This window comes from Oenanthe melanoleuca, chromosome 1 (assembly GCF_029582105.1).
Source record: "Oenanthe melanoleuca isolate GR-GAL-2019-014 chromosome 1, OMel1.0, whole genome shotgun sequence".
NCBI classification, from domain to species: Eukaryota; Metazoa; Chordata; class Aves; order Passeriformes; family Muscicapidae; genus Oenanthe; species Oenanthe melanoleuca.
In genome coordinates, this window is record NC_079333.1 from 97,282,016 (window position 1) to 97,306,960 (window position 24,945).

At 42.9% G+C, this 24,945-nt stretch overlaps 2 protein-coding genes across 4 annotated transcripts in view; both read right to left on the bottom strand.

Moving 5' to 3' along the window:
- The window catches only part of BCLAF3 (BCLAF1 and THRAP3 family member 3), a 32,408-nt gene extending 24,011 nt beyond the window's left edge, over positions 1 to 8,397 (bottom strand). Inside the window, exon 1 of the mRNA XM_056502152.1 lies at positions 8,261 to 8,397. The gene's annotated coding sequence lies outside the window, so the exon portion shown is untranslated. The remainder of the gene's footprint in view (positions 1 to 8,260) is intronic.
- Positions 8,398 to 17,576: 9,179 nt separating this feature from the next.
- The window catches only part of MAP7D2 (MAP7 domain containing 2), an 80,206-nt gene continuing 72,837 nt past the window's right edge, over positions 17,577 to 24,945 (bottom strand). For all 3 annotated transcript variants that reach the window (XM_056496331.1, XM_056496338.1, XM_056496321.1), the window contains 6 exons: positions 24,443 to 24,547; positions 23,210 to 23,263; positions 22,539 to 22,617; positions 21,670 to 21,856; positions 19,719 to 19,998; positions 17,577 to 19,191 (listed from right to left, as the gene is read on the bottom strand). In XM_056496331.1, the coding sequence (XP_056352306.1) occupies positions 19,749 to 19,998; positions 21,670 to 21,856; positions 22,539 to 22,617; positions 23,210 to 23,263; positions 24,443 to 24,547 (675 nt within the window). In that variant the 3' untranslated portion in view covers positions 17,577 to 19,191; positions 19,719 to 19,748. The remainder of the gene's footprint in view (positions 19,192 to 19,718; positions 19,999 to 21,669; positions 21,857 to 22,538; positions 22,618 to 23,209; positions 23,264 to 24,442; positions 24,548 to 24,945) is intronic.

Here is a 24,945-nt window from a genome sequence, read left to right on the forward strand (position 1 = left end):
GGATATTAGTGTTTTGACAAGGACAAAATAATTTTACAAACCTGAAAGGAGTATCTTGAAACAAGTAACTCAAAAATGACCAGAAATTTTATAGGATGTGCCAACTTGAACATGTTCTTTCAGAAAGGCTACAAATTTTTAACTTGCTTTCCTGAACAGAAGAATATCCTATCTCTTTATTTCCTCCAGCATGAAACAAGAAATCACAAATTACTGCAATCATCTAGCAGCACGGAAGGGAACTGGAGCTCTTTCTAACGCAGAGCGCCAAAAATCAGCATGCCCCAAACAGCTAAAACCCTCCAGACATCAGCACAGACTGAGTAGAAGCAGTTAACTCTCCTGGAACAGACTATAAACATGTGGACTGCTTTACGTGACATTTTGGTGCCTATCATTTCAAGGAACATGGAACAGATCATGGAAGAAACCCTATTCAGGGCACACAGAGAGCAAATCAATACTAATAGTGCTCATCACCAGGGAGCTGCTCTTCAGTCCTTCCACCTGCAGTGAAGGAGATGTCATCCCCCACCCCTTTCAGAGGGATTGCCTGACCACCACCATAAACCTTTCAGAGGAGAGAGGCACAAGCAGGTCTCACAGGCTGGGTCCTACTGCCAACAGGAAGACGGACTCTTGCTGTAAAAACTACCCACATCACTATTCCCTCATTTCACCCAAAAAAGATAAGAATAATCAGTTAGAGAGGGCTCACAATCTGGCTGTACTCGGAGATGTGCATTCTCCAAAAGCCTATGGCACCTAGGAAAGCTTGTGTTTCCTTCTTGCTTGTTGGTGGAGACATTGCAGTGATCTTATTGATGACCTCAGTGGGGATTTGGCTTTGTTTTGCCACTTCACTCCCAGGAACTGGATCTCTCAGGCAGGTCCTTTGACTTTGCTCTTTTTAATGGCGAAACCAGCTCCCAGAAAACCTGGATGATCTTCTCTCCCTTCTCAAATACCTCCATTGCCGTGTTCCCCCACACAATGATGTCATCGATGTACTGCAAATGTTCTGGAGCCTCACCCTTTTCCAGTGCAGCCTGGATCAGTCCATGGCAGATGGTGGGGCTGTGTTTCCACCCCTGGGGCAGTCGGTTCCAGGTGTACTGCACGCCCCTCCAGGTGAAAGCAAACTGAGGTCTGCACTCTGCTGCCAAAGGAATGGAGAAAAACGCATTGGCAATGTCAATGGTGGCATACCACCTTGCTGCCTTGGACTCCAGCTCGTACTGCAGCTCCAGCATGTCTGGCACAGCAGCGCTCAGCGGTGGAGTCACTTCATTCAAGGCACAATAGTCCACAGTCAGTCTCCATTCTCCGTCAGATTTGCACACAGGCCAGATGGGGCTGTTGAAGGGTGAGTGGGCTTTGCTGACCACCCCTTGGCTCTCCAGCTCACGGATCATCTTGTGGATGGGGATCACAGCATCTCGATTTGTCCGGTACTGCCGGCGGTGCACTGTCATGGTGGCAATTGGTACCTGTTGCTCTGTCACTTTCAGGAGCCCCACTGCAGATGAGTTTTCTGATAGTCCAGGCAAGGTGTTCAACTGCTTAATGCTCTCTGTTGCTACAGCAGCTATTCCAAAAGCCCACCTGAACCCCTCTGGGTCTTTGTAGTAGCCGTTCCTGAGTAAGTCTATGCCTAGAATGCCTATGGCCCCTAGTCTGGGCCAGTTACAATTGGATGTTTTTGCTGCCCTTTCCATCAGGCTCACCTCAGCCTTCCAGCAAAGTCAATTCCTGTGATCCCCCTGTCACCCCAGCCATGGAAACAGGTTCTTCCCCCACATGTTATTATGGTATTAGGGTGCAATGTGAACCAGTATCAACTAATGCCTCATGTTTCTGTGGCTCTGATGTGCCAGGCCATCAGATCCACACCATACAATACTCTCTGTCATCCCATGCTTCTCCCTGGCTAGAGGCAGGGCCCTTCTAGCCCTGGTTATTATCTCCTTCCTGAGCATACCTAGTAAAGGTCCTTCAAGGGGAACTGACATATCAACCTCCCTTCTGTAATACCCTGCACCTTGATTATGGGAGGTTAAGGCTACCTTCACTTTAGTAGGACTCCCTTGGTTAGTGTTTCCCTACCTGAGCTGATGCACCAGCGCTGCCAGAACAGAAGTGGGTTTCCCATCCCACCTTCTCATGTCTTCCCCACGATCGTACAAAAAGAACCACAGATGAGCTCAGGGGGTGTACCCTTTCTCCTTGGCTGGGGGACACTGGGGTCTGACTTTGGGGCCTGTAACTTGCACTGATGCTGCACTGATCTTCCTTATCAGAGACATGAGCTTGCATGGGGACATTGATGATACTCTCATAATTCCTAAGCTTGCTGGCAACAGAACCCACTGTCTCTCGGTGGTTATCAGCATTAATCATTGCAATGAATGTGGTATATTGAGATTGCCCCAGGTTTGCCAGATTCCACAGCATCTGTCCTGTGCACGTGACCTTGTCAGGGTCATTATCATGCTGTCCATCCCTCCCAAAGAGTACCTCTAATACTGCCACTTCTCTCAGCTGCTGGATCCCTTCCTCAAGGGTCTTCCAGCGCATTCTATGGTGGTGCTTTTGCATTCTCTCTTTGTGAACAAACCTCTCTCTCACACTCATTAAAAGCCAGTCCCAGAGGGAAAGGAGGCCTTGCTCCCTCTGGTCCACAGAGGGACCCTTATCTAGTCCACACCTGAGTCCTGGGCCAAGGATTCCAAATTCCTGGTTTCAGTTCCATCCAGTTGTACACCTGTTCCCATAAGGTCCCAGACCCAACATAACCAAGTTGTAAAAGCCTCACAGCCCCATCATACAATGCCTTCTCACAGATTACGGAGACTTTCGTACGACAGGGACTCAGTGATTATTTCAACCTCTGGCTCCTCTGCAGGTTGTGAGGGCCCTCCTTTCTTATCCTTATTAACCAGGTACTTTGTTTTCATCTTAGACTTTTTAGTTTCCAAAGGGGCGACTGCTGCTGGCTGTGACTGCCCTCGCAGCTCAGCTGGAACCTGGACGGTCATAACGCCTGTGGGTTCCACTGCTGCACCATTAGACTGTCCCTCTTCAAGGCAGGGGGAGAGCTCCCCACCAGCTGGGGGAGTGTATTCCTTCAGCACCTGGCATATCTTCTCCTGCATTACCCCCGTCCACTCCGTGTGGCTCCTTTCTGCAGTGGGCTGTGGGGCAGGGTCAGGCTCTGGGGCAGCATCCCTATTTTCTGGGGTAGGTATCAGGGTGGTTATCCAAGCCAATCTTCCATTATCTCTGAATGCTAAATAAAATAGGCATATCAGCAACACCAGCCACTGCATGATATCATTAGCATTCAGAGGATATTTGAACCCTTCAAAAACTGGTGGGGGTTAACTCAAAAAGCTGGGTTGAAGGCTTGGGGGAAAGTTTTCCCCAGTGTCATTTCCTCACAATAAGTACCATTACTAAAGCAACCCCAAAACCATACAGTTACTGTGTGATAGCTCTAAATCCATGCGCCCACTTTCCAGAGGAAGTTAAAAATCCATTAATTCCTCACCTTATTAACCCATAAAGCAAACTGGATAACAGCCACAGTAGCCTTAGTTATAGGGCTCATGTTTAGATAAGAACCTGCAAATGGGTAAGCTAGAGCACATAGTGCCACCTAATGAGGTTTCTATACCCAGCACACAAAAATTAGGTTACTCAAGAACTGTTATTCCTTTTTTCTCCTGATGCCCTTGTGCCACACATTGAGCACCAAAATCTGTTTTGGTTAGAAAAACAGGTGTCTGCTAAGGAAGGCAGAAGCCTATCTTGAAATGGAAAATGTAAACTCCCTCCCTCCAAATTATTATAATTTTGAGATTAAGGGGCTCTCAGGCAAAGATATGGGAATAGGAATAACAGTGCTTTACTAGGAAAATTAAAATAAAAGTACAGTAATACAAAAAAAACCAAAACACTGGTAGAGTCAGAATACAACCTGACACCCTGTCAGTCAGAGTGTTGGTAGCAGTCCCATTAAATGGTGGCTGCAGTCCTCCTGGAATGACAGATGTGGTTCAGGTGAAGCAGTGCTCCTGTAAAAGGGTGTAGTTTTCCTCTGAAGGTCCAGTGATGTAGTAGAAGGGTCTGGTTTTCCTCTGGAATCCAGTGGAAAAAGGATGCTTTGGTGCTCCGTATCTCAGATTTTATTTAGGTAGGAAATGCTTGGCTCCTCCCCCTGTGGAGCATCTCACAAAGGGATGATGTAATTTTATCAGTCAGTCAGTGGGACTCAAAGCCCATTAACAGAAGATACCTCCCTGGAAGAAGGATGGGTTGTGGAAAAGATAAAGTACACTGCCCCACCTGGTTTCAGCAGATGGTAACACAATACATACTTTTGGTTACATCCTGTTTTGCAACCCAAGACACTGCAGTGTCTGTCAAGAAAAGAAAGCCAGGAATTGAGATTCTCAATACCAGGATAACTATGTATTTGACAGAAATACAATCAAATTAAAAGCTTAGCTCATCTGCAATCCAGTTTTTTTTTTTTTTCTTTTTTTTTTAGGTCTGCAATATAGAAAGTCACTTATACAATTGTTAGAAAAGTATAGAATTGGCAACTTCTCCATGTGTAGGTTATAAGAGCTGATTCAAAGGCTGACCCATGCAGTGCCCACTCCAGCCACTATCCAGGCAGAACACAAGCCTCGCAGGTTCTTGCCCATTCATTGCCAAGGCAAAACTTACCACCTCCAATACCAAATGCTCAGGAAAAAGTATATAAGCAGAGAAACATCTCCCAGTAAACCAGTCTCATTGTTTCCAAACCTGCAACAGGATTACTGTAGCCAATGCTTCCTAAACAGGCTTCAGTACCATCTCCCCTATTAACTCAGCTCTGCCAGCACATGGAGGTGACTCCCATCTCAAGGCACACCACCTCAGGGAAGGACATGTGTGACAGCTTTGAAAGCTATGAGCCAGAACAGCTAGTCAAGTTTAAGTCAAGGGTACTGAGTGGCTGAGACAAATGAAACTTGGCTGAGGAATTTCTAAGCCATTCCTTCTTTTAGACAACACAGCAGATAACAGATCAATGCAAATGACCCAGAGCCAAATTTCCATAGTCAGCTCTCTGATATTCAACAATAGGTCCTTATGATTACAGACCACTTCTGGGCTTTATCACTCTTGGAGTACCTTCCACATCTCCAAGGATATGTTTTGAATCTCCACAATATTTTGTGGCAGGTCTGAGGTCACTGCAGTCTTACAGCTTAAAACCTCACCACCAACATCAGCGAAACAATCCTTTTTTTTTTTCCCCTTCCACTTTTCATGGCATGCTATATTTAAGAAATTTCCAGATCTGGTCCACAGCACCTCCCCAGGCACGTGAAGCAGAGCAGCTGGGAATGGAGGGCAGCAATGGCAGGAGGCAACACCACACTCCTGCTGAATGTGTGCACTCCCTGCTCTTTCAAGGAGAGCAGCTCTGATACTTCAGTTTACCTGATGAGAGACTGGGCCTCCCCAGCAGCAGAAGCATCCCTTCAACCTACCAAAACCACATCCACTGTGCTTTAGAAGTTGTCCTCCTACTCAGCTTTGTCCTTTTTCTATGGCACGAGCTGGGGAAGGCAGGCTTTACACAGGTTGTGTCCCAATGCCAAGGACTGGTAACAGACAACCAGGCCTCACGCTAGCAAGGTAACTGTGCCATGCTGGGGCAGCACGTGGGGATCACTCTCCTCTGCTTGCTGCACAGAGATTAAAAAATGATTGTTCCCCTTTACACTCACAGTAGGATGAAAATCTACCACAGAAAGTACAGGCCTAGCTCAAGCATACAGCATTTCTTAGTGGGCCACCTAACAAATTCTAAGTAATTGTTTGAAACACATAGAAAATATTCATTCCCCTGTGCCTGCATATTTGAGCAAAGGAATAAAAATAACTGAGTAGGTCTACAGAGCATATAACTTTTCAGTGAGTTCTCATTTAAAACCGACCCATTTAATTACACTAATTAGCAGGCAATGCCTCACCTTTGAAAAAGAACAGATTAGAATGCCAACTTGGAAAGACTGAGCAGGATAAATGTGTATCACATAATAAATAAGGTATTTCACTCTCAAACTTCCTTTTTTACACAAAGAAAACCCAACCCATAAATATATTAGTGAGCCATTTCTATAATGTGTTGAATTAGAGGCCTTTAACACCTGTTCAGTACAGAGCTTCAAATGTTACAGCACCATACCCAGCCACATCTGCCAACCAGTTTCTAAGCAGACATCAGAACCATGTTAAATCTGCTTGTGTCAGCCTAGAGATGGACCATAACAACTTCCTGCCTACTGAGAGCTCTCCAAAACATACAAACCATGATGGAAACCTCTGCTTTTACATCTTGGTGCCACAAAACCATCAGAAAACCAAAATAGGACCCTTCTTTATTCAAAATCAGTGGTGCTGCAGAGCAGCATTGCCAGGAGGCTGGGAAGTCCAGGCTGCCTTCCCCAGTCATACCACAGAAATACATCTCTGCTGGAAGATTCTGACATGTTTCCTTCCTTCCCTGCAGACAGCAAGCACCTGCTGCCACCAGAGAGGAAAAGCAAACCCAACTGTGTGCAGCCACATCCCTCACCAGCTTGCCTGCAACACCTACCCAGCCTATGTTACCTCCTGACAGGTGAACACCCACGAGCTAAGACTGCACCAAATCAAGCCCATCTTGTCCCAGCACAGGCACATGGAGAGTTGGTTTGATGACTCTTACAAAAGCTGTGGCAGAAATACCAGTTCTTTTGCTGAAGGCAGATGTGGAGGAGTGCATGGACACTCAAGATAGACAGTGGTTTATCAGGATAACAGGGTGTGTCACTAAAGGAAGTTAATTAATTTCATCTCACCTCATCAACACCAATATTAAAAACAAAACAAACAAAAAAAATTCAGAAAAATACTCAAAGGGAAAGACAGTCATCTGTGTTATCTGCCCCTCTCTGTCCAGCCCTGTGTCAGGCTGCCACATTCTTCACCAAAGATCCTTCCATGCCTTTTGCATATTTCTTCCCCTCCCTTTCTGGCTTCCTCTTCCCCGTTCTTCCTCCAGCCATCCACACCCAGCAAGACTTTCACAGAAGACTCACTTTTCCTTGAGGTCCACAAACACACAAAGCAGGTAATTAAAATCTCCCAGCAATTTGAGCAGCCTTTGTTTTAAACCCTTATAACTCAGGAATCTAAACTATATTTATAAGTGACTTGGGGCATTTCAGAATGGAAGTAGAAATTAGGTGTTGCTGTTCTAGGTGGAGTTGAGCCAAGTGAGGAGACTGCTATCACCAACTCTTTATGAGACAGTACCGCCCACTCAGATGTGTATGGAAAAAAATGTGCATAATCAACTTAATCACTTAAAGAAGTCTCAAAAAACCCACAGATTTGTTCAAATCGGCACCAATTCAACTTGCTTTGGCTTGACTCAATCTGGAAAATACATTAAGCTAAACCAAAGACATACTGAAACTGAGCTATGACTGCTACACAAAATCTGTACCGTTCTAAGTTTTTATAGACTTTAACTGGTGTGGTGCTCCATGTGACAACATATGAATTGCTGGAAACAGGGAGTGTTGGTATTTAAGCATTGCTAACCTCTAAGGTGTCCTTACAGTAACAGTGAGCAGCGACCTCAGCTCTGCGGTGCTGCTGGCCCAGAGGGCTCGCAGCAACACGGGCATTCTGGAACAGTCACGGCTGGGGGCACGGCCGGCAGCCCCGCGGTGTGTGTCCCTGCCCCAGGCTTTGTTCCCGGCCCTCCCGAAGCTCCTGACGGCCCCGCGCAGCGCAGCGCACACGCTCCGTACATACACGCACACACGCGGGGCGAGGCGGCTCCGGGTGCCGCTGCCCGGGCCGCCCCGCCGCCAGCACAGCCGTCACGGACGGGAGCAGCACAGTCCCCGCCGAGCTCCCAACGCCGCAGCCCCGCTGCCAGCGACCAGCAGCGCCCGGGCCAGAGCGGGGAGCGAGGGCGGCAACTGCGACTCGCCTCCCCGGGCCCGGCCGGGCCGGGCCGCCCGCCGGCCCTCGGTGGGCGCGGCGGAGCCCCGGGTACCCGGCCCGCTCCTCGCCGGCGCTGACGGGGACAATGACCGCGGCGGCTCCGGCTCCCCCTGCCCGCGGCACCGGCCTCCGCCCCCTCGCCCGGCCCCACCAGGCCCCGCCGCGGCCGCCGTGCCGCCGCCGGCCCAGCACTCACCGCCTGCGGCGCCGCTCCCGCCGCTCCTCCGGCCGCCGCTCCGCCCCGAGCAGGTGCCCGGCGAGCCGGCGGGGCGGGTCCCGGCGGCCGCGCCGGCCGCCGCTGCTCCGCACGGACGCGGCGGAGAGAAAGGGCGGGCGGGGGGCGGCCCGGAAGGGGAGGGGCGGGCGGGGCCGGGCGGGGGCGGCTCCGGCACCGCCCCCTGACCGCCGCTCTCACACCGGGCCCCTCACCCGGAGCGCCGGGAGCCGCGCTCTGCTGCTCGGGGCGGCGCTGGGCAGCTCGGTCCGGCCGTTGGTTCGCGGCCAACTGCGGCAGCGCAGGGCACGGCGTGCGCTGGCCCTTTCCGGGTGTTGAATCCTGAGCAGCCCCTCGCCTGGAATGCCCTGTGGGAAGCAGAGCCCTTCCGTGACACGGGCAGCCAGCAGGGCTAGCCGTGCCTTGGGCGCACCAGGCACCGCATCGCCGGCCGGGCAAGGCAGGGGATTGTCCTGCTCCGCTCTGCACTGGGGCGGCCTCACCTCCAGTGCTGGGGGGCAGTTTTGGGCGACACAGTATTAGAAAAATATAAAGCCATTAGAGTGTCCAGAGAAGGCCTACAAAGATGTCAAAGGTTCTAGAGGAGAAACTATTTTAAAAGTGGCTGAGGTCACTTGTATTGTTCAGGCTAGAGGAAACCTCGTTGTGGCCTCCTCGTGAGGGGAAGAGGAGAGGCAGGCACTGATCTCACTGTGGGGGCCAGCGACAGGAATGGCCTGAAGCTGATAGAGAATGTTTAGGTTGGATATCAGGAAAACATTCTTCACCCAGAGGATGGCACTGGAATATGCTCCCCAGGACAGAGGTCACAGCACCAAGCCTCACAGAGTTCAAGAAGCTTTTGGACAATGATCTCAGGCACAGGGTCATTGTCGAGGCTGTCCCGTGTTAGACTCAATTTTTCTGGGTCTCTTCCAGCTCAGAATATTCTGTGGTTCTGGGACACTTCTCACTGCCTGCTGGGCCCAAGGAGCAGCTGGCAGCTCCTGTGCAGGGCTAGGGATGGCTGGAGTGGGGCAGGTCCCGAGGAGCTGTGGGCAGGCATCACACTGGTCTTGGCTGCACTGCAGTGGGTCAGGCAGGAGAGGCGGGACTGAAGCCTCCCCGAGGCCAGAGAGATCTGGCCCTGCAGCTGCACCCATCCCACAGGTGAGGCAGCCTTGGCTCCCTTGTCCCAGGCTGCTGCTGCTGCTGCTGCTGCTTCGAGGGTCAAGGCGCCTCGCAAGGTGTCAGGTAATGCTCTCCAACACTTTTTGCAAGTTCCTGGAGTTCCTGTCAGAACATGCACTAGCGGATGGCAGCACTCTCCTTGCCTGGGATCCGATCAGTCCCAGTGGCAGGAAGGCTCTTTCTGCTGCTGGGATGCATTAATTCCCTCGATTGCCAGTCCTGATAGCCAGCAGGCCCAACAGGTTTGGTGTCAGTTTTTCCTTCAGGAGCTATAAACAACAAAATCACACACTGAACATACTGTAACCCTTTCAAAACAAAGTATCTCCTTATGGCTGAAAACCACTCAGAAATAGATTTATAGCTCACACAAAACCAAGGAGACATTGATGCTATCTAGATTGCATTGGCATCCAAGGCTGTTGGTCAAGGATCTTGAATACTACTTTGGTACATTGTCAGATGAACTTACTAACATAAATTTGATTCAGCACAGATGCAGGCACACAATTTTGTTTTAGCCCAAGCATGGTTTTGATGTTGGTTTTGTATTTTTACTGTAGCTAAAGGAAGATGGGTGATACCTGATACAGTATCATTACAATTGCAAAGGCAGGCGATATCTGATCTGGTGTAATGCTTACCAAGTTAACCTTGTCAACATTTTTTTTTAAACAATTTAATTTAAGCAAGAAAAGAACCTGACTCATCACTCTGTGTTACACAGTCTTGACATTTTTGATCCAGCTGAGATCCATAGTGTTTGCATTTATTTTGTCATCAAGCCTAAACAGGGTGAAGTTCTATTCACTGAATAGAGTGTGGAAGGGTTACTTACTCTTGGCCCCCTCAAAGGAATGGCCTCAATTTCCTTATGGTCTGAAGGTCAGTGTGAGCTGCTGACTTTGGCTGTCCTTTGGACTTTTAGCTGCTGACGTCTCCCTGTCCTCCTTTATAGGACTGATCTTTCAGCAGTGCATTATCTTCAATTTTCTGTCTTCTCAAGCCTAGAAGCTGTACGTGGGACTGAGGGACCCCTTGTCACAGCTATCAATCCATTTGCTGTCTTTGTCTGCAAGATCCTGCTCAGTTCTTTTGGGCTCAAACACAAGGAACCTCACATGACTGCTGTATAAAAGAATTTTCTGCACTCACCAAAGCACTTTGAAATTGTCATATAAAATTATAATATTATTTTAAAAATCTAGTTGTAGCATTTTCGCAATTACAATGGACTGCAGAAAATTTACTGATCCATAGGGCACAGATTTACAGTGGCAAGCTGCACCAAACCATACTTGCTTCCTTTTGGCTGTGCTGGAATTTTTGTTAATAGAAGTTCAGGATGAATGACTCAGTGAGCTTCGGATGGAGAAAGTGAGACTGAAGCAGAGAGATGCCATTAATCTGCACTTTTGCCAAAAAACCTGGTCCAGGGTGGCTCAGCCAGATAAAATGCAGTCCCAGTTAGACATATATGGCAATATGTGGGATAATTACTGCATAGGCAGCCACTCTTTTGATGCCTTGGGTTTTAGCTTTTATATTTTTCAGAATCTCTGCTGCTTAGTGTATAACTCTGAAACTTCATATTAGTTGTTAGTAAGTTCTCTTCACAGTATAGTTAGACAAAACAATCCCTTCCTAGCTAGAGAATCAAAGATAACCAGTACTCAAAAAGCAAAAACAATGACGAGGGAAAGGGGGCAAGCCAGGGGGCTGATACTTCATAGCCTGGGACTGTGGTTGAATAACTGACCCCAAAACTTACAAAAGTATAAATACTTGTGACCAGGATCCGTCTTGGATTTGATTTGGGTGTAGCTTCAGTCAGGGTCTTTTACTGCCCAAAGTGTATCCTTTCAATAAATAGCTATTTTATCCCTTTTGCTCTGTCTAGTCTCTGTTCCAGGTCAGCATTTCCAGGCATCACTTTCATTATCAAGATTCAGAAAGTTGAGCTAACAGTAAAAAAGATTAGGTTTTATTTCCTGCTGCAGCTGGCATAATGGTTTGCCTGACTTCTGCACATAGGGAGCTACCTCTGCACTGAGACAAAAGTAAGCAGACTTAAAACAAAAACTGAGCTCTCAGTACAGTCAGACAGCCTCTGTGTGCATTACATAAAATAAATTATCAAATTTCATTATCAACCCATTTATTTGATGTTGCCTCAGATGGTCTTGAGCCAACATATATTGATGGATAGCTGGATGGATACTATTCTGATGGATACATGAGGATTTCGGTGGTTAGGACTACGTCGTGTAAGTAAAAAACAGCTTACACATACTTTACAAGTTAAATTAGTATTTAAATCAGTGTCTATTAGTAGCTCCACAGCATCATTATGCTCCACCTCTAAATTGGGAAGGCTATTCTATTGCACAAGACTTTGCAATTACTGCTTATTAAGATTAATTATTTTAATCTATTTCCATGTTTTATTTCTAATTAAGTATCATTAGAATAGAGAATCACTTTCATATTCCTTTAATGCTTAATTTAGTAAACATTCCCTTTGGAAAGAGCACAACTGTGGTTTGCATGCTAAATACTTGGAAATGATGAATGGAAGTTACCTCAAATTCAAAAGCAGGAACTAGCCCCTGACAGCAGACAGATCTGACGGATCTGTTCTTTCAAGGAGGCATTTAATTTTCCACTTAAAATGTTACTCTTGGCACTGACCTTTGCTGAACCATATTATGCTAATTTAAAAAAAATAAAACATCTCCTTGATCGCTGGCAAGGTCAGGCACAGAAGCAGGCAGAGAACAAGGAATGTGCTCCCCAGGCTGTGCTGGGGAGCATCAACTGGACTTTCCTGCAATGCCAGGGCTGACCACCACAGCAGCTGCTGCTGAACACCTGCTCTCCACTGAGGTGCACCAGAGAAATGACATTAAAATCTTGTTGTAGGAGTGGTTTGGCTTGGCTGTCATACACAATTTGGTGTCTGCAGACAGAACCTGTAGATGATGATAGAAGTGAAGAAGCATCATGGAACAGTGATAGAGGGTCTGGTGGAGTCAACACCCACAAGATTATCTTGATCCACCGTCAAGAATTGCTGTCCAAGGTTAAATCATGAATACCTAATACCTAAAGAGAAATGTTTTCTTTTGCATTTAACTATCTTGTTAAGCCTCCTGATTAGGTTTGCATGGCTTCATTAACTTGGATCTCTGCTTTTGAAGGAGTTTCACATTAATGCTTTTTTCTTCCTCCTCTCACTCATCCCTATTCCTTAGTGCAATGAGGCACTTTTTTATCAAAATTCTTTCACCAAACCACAAAGTGCATCTTCTGTTATGAAATGAGTGAGCTGCCTAACTCTTTGCAGGCATGTTAGTCGTTTGCTTCTTCTAATGGTAGTAATAAAAAGTATTTCTATCATTCAGTGGAACAAAATTAGCTAAACCTCTAAGTCTCCAGCAAGGGAGCATCAGCTCTCTCAATTTATAAAAAAATAGACACTGGGGTTTAAGTCAATTTCTGAGGTTATTTGTCAAAGGAACTTCAAATCTGTAATACCTCATGCAGACAAGAATTTCTTCCAGAATGAAGCAATAACCCCCAAACTCAGTCATAACGACTTTCTTTAACAGTTTCCTGTGGAAATATGATACTTTTTCCAATCTAAGCTCAAAGCAACAGTCATCAACTCCCTCCTTCATTGAGGAAATACCTGCTACATTCTTTAGCCTTGAAATTTAAGGAAAGCTGTAAAGTAATTGTTTAATTAAAACTTGAAGGAATGTGAGAGGATGACTAACTGCATGACTTGGCTGCGATAGCATCACCAAATTACTCTTCAAAGAGAGCCTCCAGCAAGCCTGGGCTCTCATGACATAACAAAGCCAGTGTTTTATTTATAAGGTTATCCTGGCTTTCCTGTAACAACACATGAAAATGTGCCATTGCTGCTGGGCATACAGCCCGTGTGAACTTGGTAGGGTTTTGGCAAAATACCAGTGAAAACAATCTCAGTGTATCAACTAATACCAATGTGTGACATAAGTGCAGTAAGGGGATTTTAAAAACAAAGGCTTTGAGCTTATCATCCAAGAGGCCACAACAGGTGAATTTGAGGAAGAAGGCAGAGGTGCAAAAAGGCTGCAATGTTTTGCTTGTGCAAGAGCCAGGTCTTGGAAAGATGACAGGAGAAATTGCAGTAAAACAGCAGGATGAAAGTTTGACTGAGGAGAGAGAAAATTTCAAAATGTCCAGCTTGAGACAACATTATGGGCATGACTGATACTGATTTGACTTAGGAATTTCAATAGTAATTATGTGGTAGTAAATATGTGCAGTGTCTTAGCATTCTTCAGTGACTGCGACCTCCACCCATTCAACAGCTCATTTATTTGCTAAATCCATCAGCAGTTTCATTTGCTACAGGACACCTGCCCTAAAGCCCAACACTGGCCCAAGAAACCTGGCATAAATTTACTTTGTAAAACTGTAGGTTAGAAATACAAATTTTTCTTACCAAAAGGGAAGAACTTCTGACCCAGTCTTCAGCTGGGAAAGTTTTAGCCATGTCTGACCAGGACTGTACCTGTTGCCCATGCCAGCAGGGTTTCAGTGCTGTCCCTGACACACTAGTGCACACAATTAGTCTTTGAAAGACTCCTTGGACTTTTGTTTCTCTGCCAGCTGTGGTATGGGCAGCCTTTGTCCAGGAACTGAGAGAACAAACCCATTTCAGCAGGCAATGGCCAGAATTTGTATTATTTTTAATTTCTGTATTTAAACTGATAAGAGGTTTAAGAAAAAAAAAAAAAAAAGAAGAAGGAAAGGAAAAGGAAAAGGGAAAGGGAAAGGGAAAGGAAAAGGGAAAGGGAAAGGGAAAGGGAAAGGGAAAGGGAAAGGGAAAGGGAAAGGGAAAGGGAAAGGGAAAGGGAAAGGGAAAGGGAAAGGGAAAGGGAAAGGGAAAGGGAAAGGGAAAGGGAAAGGGAAAGGAAAAGGAAAGATTATTCCTGACTGACATTTCACACCAGGAAAATTACAAGTTACTCTACAGAATTTAGTGATTAAATTCCCACAGCTTTGTATATTTAAGGGACTAAAAATGGTATTTCAGACAATGGTGCCATCTGTATTTTAAAAGAGAGGTTACTCTGAAAAGGGATATCTGTGCATGTTAATATGGTGCTACAGGTATTGCTCTGATCTTGCATACTGTGCTGCTTACTGAATTTGGTTAGAGGGGCTATTATTTCTAGAAAAAAAACATAAGATACTGACAGAGTAATTTCCCTGATTCTGAATATTTCTTACATGTATTTTTTTCTTAAGTTGTGCAATTTTATGTCCTTGAGTCCTTCATTGTACAATTCTAATCACCCACAACTGCAGTGGACTTCAAGTTATTCCTTGTAGGCACAGCAAGCTCTAAAGTGATATGCAAAGCTGCTGAAAATATAAAAGCTAAAACCCAAGGCATTATTTTAAGCTATTTATGTAACTATTTTAAAACTTATTCTTAGAGAAAGGATTGCTAGAACACACAGTTCATTGCTTACTGCTCTTTCTATTAGTTGGATTCCTCCTGCATCATAGTTGGTTTTTCCTCTGGAAATCATTAAGGCTTGATTATAGCAAGGATACACATCCATTTTCATAAAGCTCCCAAGTGAACATGACATGCTATCTTCCAGAGCCTCTATTTTGATCCTGAAAATTGCAGGTCTCAGGTAATCATCAAAGCTGCTAGTTTAGAAACATTACTAAGCTCAGTCTTGAATAATCAAAATGCTATAAAACATATACAAGCTGCAGAGCAAACAAGGCTACTGGTGAGAAAACCAGTATCTAAAATTCCAGTGATCAAGAAACCGTTATCTTATACTTCAGGTCATCGTTTTAAAAGCTTAAATATAATTTCTCTTAGAGTTTCTGCCTGCAGTTTTAAGGACTTTTCCATGCTTCAACACACATGTTAAATTGGAGTGAACAGCATCACCTACTCTTCAGCTGTAGAATATCATATAGATAAGTCAGATGATTGATGTGACAAAAAAGTGGAGGGGAAAAATGAACATTCTGGCTCACAGTGTTCTGGACTGGTATAATTGCACTAACAGCATTAACAAAAATGCATGTGAATATTTTAAGTTTTGTCATTTTTAAGCATATGTATTATGGAGAGATTGAATTTAAAACCTCCTTTCCTGAAGATCAAAAAGAAAATCCAGAGAAAATTGCATTCAGTCAAAACATACAATATATTTTCCAGATTTTAGCATAGTGGCTCAGCAGTAATAATACACTTTTCAGAATTTAATATCAATACTGAAATCAACATCCCCAATGTCAGATAACTGCCCTTTAGGTCTCTTTGTGCACCTATAAATAGTGGCAGCATAGATGAACCACCACTCTTCACACTGGTTTTGGAGGCAACCAACAGCCTGAACAACATTATCCTGAAATGAAAACAAATGAAGAGACTTTTTGCAGTTTCCACCTTGTTCTTGAATATTGAAGGAGAAGAGAAATAAGGCAGAAGTCCTGCAGGTCACTAAATCAGGAAAAGGAGCAGCATATTACCATGAATTCATTAGTCCTGCTTACAGGACAGTCTCCCTCTGTGCAGGACACAGGCCAGACTTAGAGAAAACAAGATATAAACCTCAAAGTCTAGATGTCAGCTCTTGAATATTGAACTACCTGCATTTTAATACAGTTTAAACCTTAATGGGAAGGATGTCTCCTTCTCGGGTTTCCAGGCTGCTGTGCAGCACTGAAGCCCAGTTATCCTGGGATCTCAGGCTTCTCCCACCAGCATGATGAATGCTGAAAGCCACTGTGCTGCCTTGGGCAGTAGAAGAGATACACTGCCACACTGACAGTGCCTGAGCAGGAGCAGGGTGGTGGCAGGGGCACCTCAGCTGTAATGCTGTCAAGCTGAGACTGAGGTGGGGTGGAAAGCAGGGAAAGGTGCTGCTCTCTTTATGCCAGAGGGAAGATCCACACCCTGCCAGCCAGAGTAGCAGTCTGTGCTACTTCTGCAGCTTTCTGCACACATCTCATTTGTACAATTAAAGGAGAGAGGATGATTCCCCCTGCTTCTAGCTGTTCATCACCAGATGAAATTACAACCTGGGGGTCCAGATCCACCCCTCACCAATGCAATTTTATTTTGAAATTAACTCCCTGAGGGGACAAGAGGTCTGCTTAGAGCCTTCACAGTGGTCCAAAGCAAGCTCTGGATGCCATTTCCCAGGGAAACATCATGAAGAGTGCTGAACCTAATCAGAAAGCTACTGTGATGCCCAATTACCTCACAGGTGTTACCTTTTAGAAACTTACTAATAGTTATACAAAATAATTGCAGAAAATCTCTATCAAGGACTTGTGTGAATCACTAGTGATCATTTGCTGCAGTTGCAAATATGCAACTTCTTCACAAATAATAATCTTATTTCCTTCAATCTTAGCAAACAATTGAGTGGACAAGTAACATGAATGTTTCAGGAGTCAAAATGAAATGAACTGTCTGAATAATTAATATTGATAATAATTTGATAATAATTAATACTGAGAGTATTAATACCGGACTGTCTCACTTGCAATTTTGACTGAAGTGATGATTTTAAAAAATATATTAAAAAGCATTTCATTAGAGAACTAACAGCAGCTCCAGGCTGGTCACTTTCCAAGCAGCAGTGTGTTCATACAGCTTGAAGAGAAGTTCAACATTTTGCCACAGGTATTCTTACAGAATAGCTCTTGCACATTAACAGAACAATGTCCACCTCTCAAGTTTTCTTCAGCTTATTTTCTTTGCCAGAGAGCAGAGGCTGGGGCTGCAAAATGGCCCCTATATTGTCACCAGCCCTCTGGATGCCACAATTTGGTGTCCTCACCCTAAGGCTCTTTGGCCACCAGCCTGCACTTCCTCAGTGTATTAGCAGGACTTCAGAAAGTAAATGAATATAAAGCAGTGGGAACAATGGTGAAATATTCTGAGGTTCTGACAATCACTCCTTCATTCAGTATTATACCCTCCTCCAGAAAACACCTCGGAACAAACTAAAACACATGTATTTTTAAATCAGTCATATTGTTGTGGGAATAAAAAGTGATAAGAAACAAGTTAGATTAATAAATGAAAATGTATTTCACCTTTATACATGCTATACAGGTCATGCAAATACAGAAATCTACAGGTTATACAATGACACCATAATAAAATATAATATGACATTTGTCAAACACAATGTGTTACACCAAAACAAACCTTTTCTGTTTGTTTATTATTTAGGAAATAGATGAAGGACTAATTTGGAAGACACAGTACCATGCTACAGCTTACTGCACAGTCAAAAGAAAGTATTTCTTTGAAGTACACTAACATAAATAGAGCTGGGTTGTTGTAGGTATGATTTTTTTTAGGCATTGTACATCATGTCACTGGTTACTTTCCCACTGCTGACTTTTAAGAGCACAAGAATGGTGCTACAACTGAGGTCAATCTATGCTGTGAACTCTTACACGTGGAAAAAAAAAAAAAAGAAAAAAACAAAACACCTCCTTCCCCCAGGTTTTCATATCTTTTGTGTTAGTGTCCAAAGAGAGTTGTATTTATAATTTATTTTTATAAGGGACTGGACAAAATGTCCTCAAAGCAGCACTTGATCTAGCAGAAAGGTTCACCAACAGAAATAAAGTTAACACTGTATGGCACATGACGTCCTGACCTTGTACATCTTGATGTGGACTGTTCCACACAGATGTTTACAGAATGTTAAGGGCCCCAAGCATTCCTGGCATGCATTTTGGCCTTTGTGTTTCTGACACTCACATATTGTTTTGCTGCTGACCAAATCCCATTTTGTTGAGCCTACAGGAAGATAAAATACTTCTCTGTGTGATAGAAAGCCTGCTGATATCAATCAAGTGTCTGCATATTTAAAGGTTAATGTGTCACCCCCCTGATCACTCACTCGGATCTACTACACCTATACTACATATATATTAAGGGCTTACACTTGGCATTTTGCCTACTTTGCTTACAAGTGTTACACAAATATGACTTTAAACACAGTTGATAGTTGCTCCCAGACTAATTAGTATTAACCAGTAAGTGCCACTAGTGACTAAAAGTGTCAACATCATCATAAATGGATAGTTCCCACACTCCACAGTCAATAAGAAGGCTCTTTAGATTCCAGCAGCTATATGTTTTTCAAGCCTTTTCAGCTACAGTTTTGAATTACACACCTCATAAAAGTTGCCAATAACTCCTTATTAAAGACAAAAAAAGATAGGCACAAAACTAAAGTACAGTATATTATTTTGTTTCAATGCACTGTGGGCAAACCCCATCATTATTTACAAGAAAAAGATGTCTAAATGGATGTATGATCAATCTTAGGAAAGAATTATTTAAAAATAAAATGCACAGGTAAAAATCACAGTGAAGTGTTGATATGAATTTTAAATTAAAGAAGAAATAAGTGCTTTATTAGCAGCTAAAGCTCAAATTCTAATGCACACACTGTCTTCCCTGAAACATCAAGGCTCTAGATCATTGATTTCTACCAAAAGCAGCCAGTTATTCAACATATTCCCTGGGAAGACAAGTTATATTCAGCTCTGATTATTTGAAATCCAGTGTTCAAAGACTGCAGAAGCTTTTTCAAGTGACAAGCTCATATTTTACTGCCAGTAGCATCACAGGGATATATATCCTCCAGAAATTGTTACCTCTGTCAATTAAAAAGAGAAGAATATTAAGTCAGTTATGCAAGTTACCTCAGTTTTGTAATTTAGAGAATATACTCTTCCAAAAAACCTGACTATGGCTTTGTACTTTGAAACTTTCACTGAAGCCTACTATGGGTTTTTACTATGCTGGCTTTTCAGGGTTGTGTGATGGTACACTTCAAGTTTTGCAGCAGTGGAAAAGAGTAAGCAGCAGCAATAACTACCATGACCTTGACTGGCCCCACTTTTAACTGTTTTCTTTATGCAAATAGGCTCCAAAGATATCCAGGAAAGGTATTGTATTAACAAAGAAATTCTGGATGCATAAAGGAAATGTTTCCATTTACCAGATACTTGTGGTTGCTATGATACAGTCAGTCTGCATATGATGCCAATTTACAGGCAGCTGCAAATCTCCAAGATTATGCTGAATTTAAATACCTAGGAGAAGAGCTTTCTCTCTCCACACTGCTGCAATATTCTGGGAAGCTAGTAAGTAATCACAGTAATTTATCATACAATACTGTACCTGTATCTGTTCTGCTGAAAAGCAAGACTGTCAACAGATAGAATTAAGTGTATTTTCCTGTCCCGGGCTGTTAAATCCCTCAATCAAGTTTTTGTTACAGTCATCTAGGCTAAGGGTATCACTGGACATCTTGGAGTAGGTAGCTTGGCCTGTGAAATCCAAGAGGTCTTCAAGAGCCTTGGCATTACTCGTCCCATTTTGGTCCAAAGAAACACCTGGCATGAGTTCATTCATGGGTGAATATTCAGGGATAGAGATAAGTTCTTCTTTTGAAACTGGGCTATACAAAAGATAAAGGAAGAAAGACACAGAATAAGAGGTGTATAACTTTTCATTAAGGAACAATCAAATTAAACCTCTGACTGTTCAGAAACTACCACTTATCTTAAGGCAGCTGCAGCAAGCTTTTACCTAGAGAATGTCCTAATCCAAAGAAAAAAGACATTGCCATGTTCAGGATGGAAGGTCATACCTAACCTATATCCCTTAATGATTAAGGTTTGTGGTAGCTGTGTGACATGAACACTCATCTCCTAAACCCTGTCTGATAGTTTACTGAACTGAGTTTACAGATCATTATTTCAGTCCCTGCACCACTCCTTTACCTAAATGTTTATTGCATCTTTCACATTACTGCCCTGATCCTGCAAACACTTACTCAAAGCACATACATTTCAAAACTAAAATAAAAAGTTATTTCTTAAGACCTTATGATATACTTCAGACACAGAAATCCCATAAATAAGCTTATGAACTTAAGAAATGTTGCAACCATTACAGCAGCAAGGCTCAGTAACTCAAATGCAACTAGTGCAGTCTAGTTTGGAGAACAGAAGGCAGAGGAAGGCTTTCACAGACATTTCTAAAACCATGATGTGGTGGTGGATGAGCTGAGGGCAAAACTATGATGCATGAAATCCTACAACACAAAATGTAAGGGGTGCCCAGTGCCACCAATAAGAAATGGTTTAACAGGGATCAGAGAATGTGATCTACCCAGTGAGACTGTACTGTACAGACTGCTTCAAGGTGAGGTCCTAGACACAAGCATCAGCTAGAAAAAAAAATTATTGGATAAACTTATGGGCAACATGTCAACCAGTAGCCACTTAAAAGGCCAAGGCAAACTTGCACCCTCAATATCCTTATAGCTACATTTGACTGATCTTGGATTGCAGGCTCTGGTGCTCTCCCTCACTAGTTTTTCTTACTGATACTCTCTGAGACCAAATAATGGGCTACACAGTCTTCTGGTCAGTCCCAGCAGGGTATTTTTTATGTATTTATGCATATTTGCTGGAAATACTGAGACTGTATGAGATGTTCAACTAGCTTACTGATTAAGGGAGAACAGTATAAAAATTCAGACCTAGCTCTGACTTAGAAGCTTTAAATTAACTGCCTATCTATATAAAAATATGTAAATAAAAAAACTTAAAATTAAAAAATCCTTCTTTTCTGCACATCCTTCCATCAAAATGTCAGAATATTTTAAACCACAAAATTATTTACTGATTTCCATACATTTCTGCTTGTTAAGTAATTAAAATTCTAAATCCATTATTTTCTTTATTCTGTTTGTATGGTGGCAGAAATGCTTATGCATTACAGCTATGCAGCCAAATTAAAAAAATGATGACATCAGAACAATATCTGCAGTAGCTGCTTTCACAAAACTGTCAGAAAGGTTTGGGCAATCTTGCATGGAATCCATAAGTAAGGACTGTGGAAGGATTTCAGAGTTCCCTCCCCCAAATATGTGAGAGTGAGATAAGGTTCTGTGGCTCTTGTATCACACAGCCAGGAGCCTCTGGGCAGGATCAGAACACACTCAGTGCACACCCAGCTGCCGCTGTGGGGGGATGTGAGAAGGAAAGCAGTAGAGTATTAACAAACAAAATCCAAAATCCTGTGTTTCATATGAATTCCACAACCCTGCTGGCAGATGTACCTCACATCCATGGACTGAACCTCATCTGTTGAATCTTCCATGCTGTTAGATTTCCCATCAACAGCTTCCAGCTGAATAAGTCCCGAAACTGACTTCAGTCCATTAGCAACTACATCTTGAGAAGGGATTACAGAAGCAGCACTTTCTAAGCTTTTATTTTTCAGGCAGGTTGCCAATCCATTGATCTCTACAAAAGAAAGTTAGAAATTATGACAGTAGAAACTTTGTTATTTAAATAGTTTTAAGTTAATAGAAGGAGTAGAAAGGAAGATTGACAAGACAGTAGATTAGGTTTAATCTATTACTCATACTATACTGTCATCCCTCTGTTCCACTCCAAAACTGCTCTTTGTGATACATCTTTTAAATTAGAGGAAACAGGAAGAGAATATTTTATCTTTTACGTCACGTACTAAAAACCTTAGCCTGGGGAAGTAAACAAAATATAGATAAATGTCAGATATGCAAATTTTATTTAACAATCCTCTAAATACATATTCTTTTTTATGAAGTCTAATTAAATGTAAGATTTAGAGTCATACTATAAAAAGCTTGGTTGTGTGCAAGAATTTTCTATCTACAGAATTTGAAGGTAGGTTGCAGCAATCAAACATATTGGCAGATTAGAACTTTTCATAAAAATGCTACATCAGGTACCAAAATGGAGGAGAAATTTTATTCTGCTTTTGCTTAAGTGGCAATGCAAAGCTGTCTCCAATTTCCAACATTTGTCACTGATGCAAATGTAGCTGCTCTTTTTGAGATGAAAGCAAAGAACTGATGATAATACGCAGTGCTCTGCCTCAGATAAAAAAAATCTGAAGCGATTCAACCATGAAAATAGGTCAGAAAAATATGGCAATCTTTACCTGGCTGGTTGAGAACAAGGGCCTTTGGCTGCTTTTCCACATTCAAAGTTGACGGGATCTCCAGTTTTGGCTCTTCCTTCTGAAATCAAGCAATGACTCAGCTGTATTAGAGGGAGGACTGTAATCTTCATGGAACTGATTGGACTCAAAACTTGTGAAACTGCCCAGGGTCACAGGGTGACAAAGACCAACAGCAAGACAGGACTTTTTTCCCCTTTTTAGTTAGGCATAGCTTTTTTTTTTTTTTTTAAATAAAAAAGAAAACATTTTCTGAAAGTAACTGAACAAACAGTTTCCTTAGTAGATTAAAGCTTCTTAGCTGGACACAACTGCCTTCTTTTCAAACCCACATTCCTGACGGGCGTAACAAAGAGAGCTCAGTAACTAATTCACTGGCTGGTACAAAGCAGGAAGACACATCAAGAGCAGCAAACATTGCAGATCCAGCATGCAGGAATGGGCTGCTGCCCCTTGCTAGTAGTGAGGGGGACAATTATCCTACTTGCAAAGGCTGCATAAAAGCTGTGTCTCTGTAGCAGTGAACTTGAAATGCATCTAAAATTTGGGTCTAGAGTGTACCTAAGTACACTTACTAACACGGAACTAAACTAGAATTTAATTTCCACATGCAATAATAAAACAAAACAAAAAACCCACATACTGTTTCATACCTTTATTTCTGGGGTTTCACTCTTCCTTGTTCTCTTCATTATTTCATCTATTCTCTATAAATCAAAATAAATTTGAGGATGAGATGGCACTCAGAATATGTAACACAAGAAACAGGGGGAAAAAAGGACAAACAACCTTTTCTTTACTGTCATGACAACCTCTCTGCCTGTCTTGGAAAAGGGAGAACAAATAAGAAAATTAAAGAAAATTAAAGATAGAAAATATCTTGAAGCTGCCTTTAACTTATCAGATCTTAGAGAACAATGACTTTCTCAGCAGATGCACTTTAGAAACAAGTATTTTAATACCAGGTGTTTGCAGCTATAAATTATGCTCAGTTCTGGAACAAGGCATTTGTTTAAAACAAACAGTGGTTATTTTAATCCAGCTGTTTTCCAACTATTTCCAAACAGTTCCTTTAAAAATAGTTAGCATTTTTGGAATAGAAGAGCAAATGAAATATCTGAAGTTATTCTTGCTGGAAACATGTAAGGCATTATCCTAAAATACTTTTGCTTTCCTTCTTTCTTCATTAAAAAGGAAATTATTTGAGATGTAAACCACTTTGGTTTGATATTCTGGTCTGCAACTGCAACATGCTTCCAAGTTGAAACAGTGTGGTGAACAGTTGAAAACATATTGGAATAACATATATGGATAGATGACCTTTTGTAACCAGACAGGAGTTCTGCAGCTGTTCTCTTTCCAGCCACACAGCTGTAAACAAAGCTAATTTATGCAGCTTCAGCCATTTCTGTGCACAGAAGTGGCCAGACAATCCTGCTCCTCTGCATAATGCAACCAAAGACAGCCATGTGAGGGAAAAGCTGTCTGTTAATCACAAACTTTCTCAACTAATGACACAGAACTTTTGTTGAGAAAGTTTTAAACAAAGTCACTCATGTTTCTCAGTAGTTAGCGATGTCCTGGGTTGGGCAGCAATTGACATTTGCCTTGTCATGCCTTGTTTGTCTCAGGCATTTAACTTTTCAGGTAGAGGCTGACTCTGTTTGCTCAGTGCCTTGTAGAAAGTCACTTGCCTCAGGCAATTCCACCTTGTTACAAATTTTGATGTCCACATTCCCCTAACAGGCAAGTAACAAATACTAAATTTTCCGTTACTACTCACCTCTAATCCCTCCAGATTATTGTTAGTAGACACTACTGGGTGCTTCCTGGGTTATGTATTTAAACAAGGAATGAAAAAACTATCCTGAGATGCAAATACCCACCTTCTTCCGCTCCAGCCTTTCTTGCTCAATTTGCTGCATGATTTGTTCCCTTTCAAGGCGAAGCTGTTCAGCTGCTTCACGGGCTTTGATTTCTGCTTCTTCCCTCTAATCAAAACGTGTAAAATATGTTAGGGCCATTGTTGGGGTGTATAAAATAGAAGCCTGAGTCCCTCAGAGAGAGAAAAGAATGCAGGGATTGAAAGCCTTTAGAGAAATTAAAATATACTAAGCCACACAGACATGAAGTAGAAGTTTTACTTTTAAGTAAGTAGGAATATACTTTAAGTGCCTTAAGAGAGTCAAAAGCCCTAAAGCCTAGTTTAAAGTTCAGAATCTTATCTCCAGACATAATGAAAACATAGCAGAACATTGCTTGCATTTCCAGATAAAACAGATAGAACCATTTATGTGAATAGATAGAACTATATATGTAAATTGTGTGTAAGGACTGACACTACTTTCATACTTCAGAATTGAGTTCTGAGAGGTGTAGGAAGAATGTT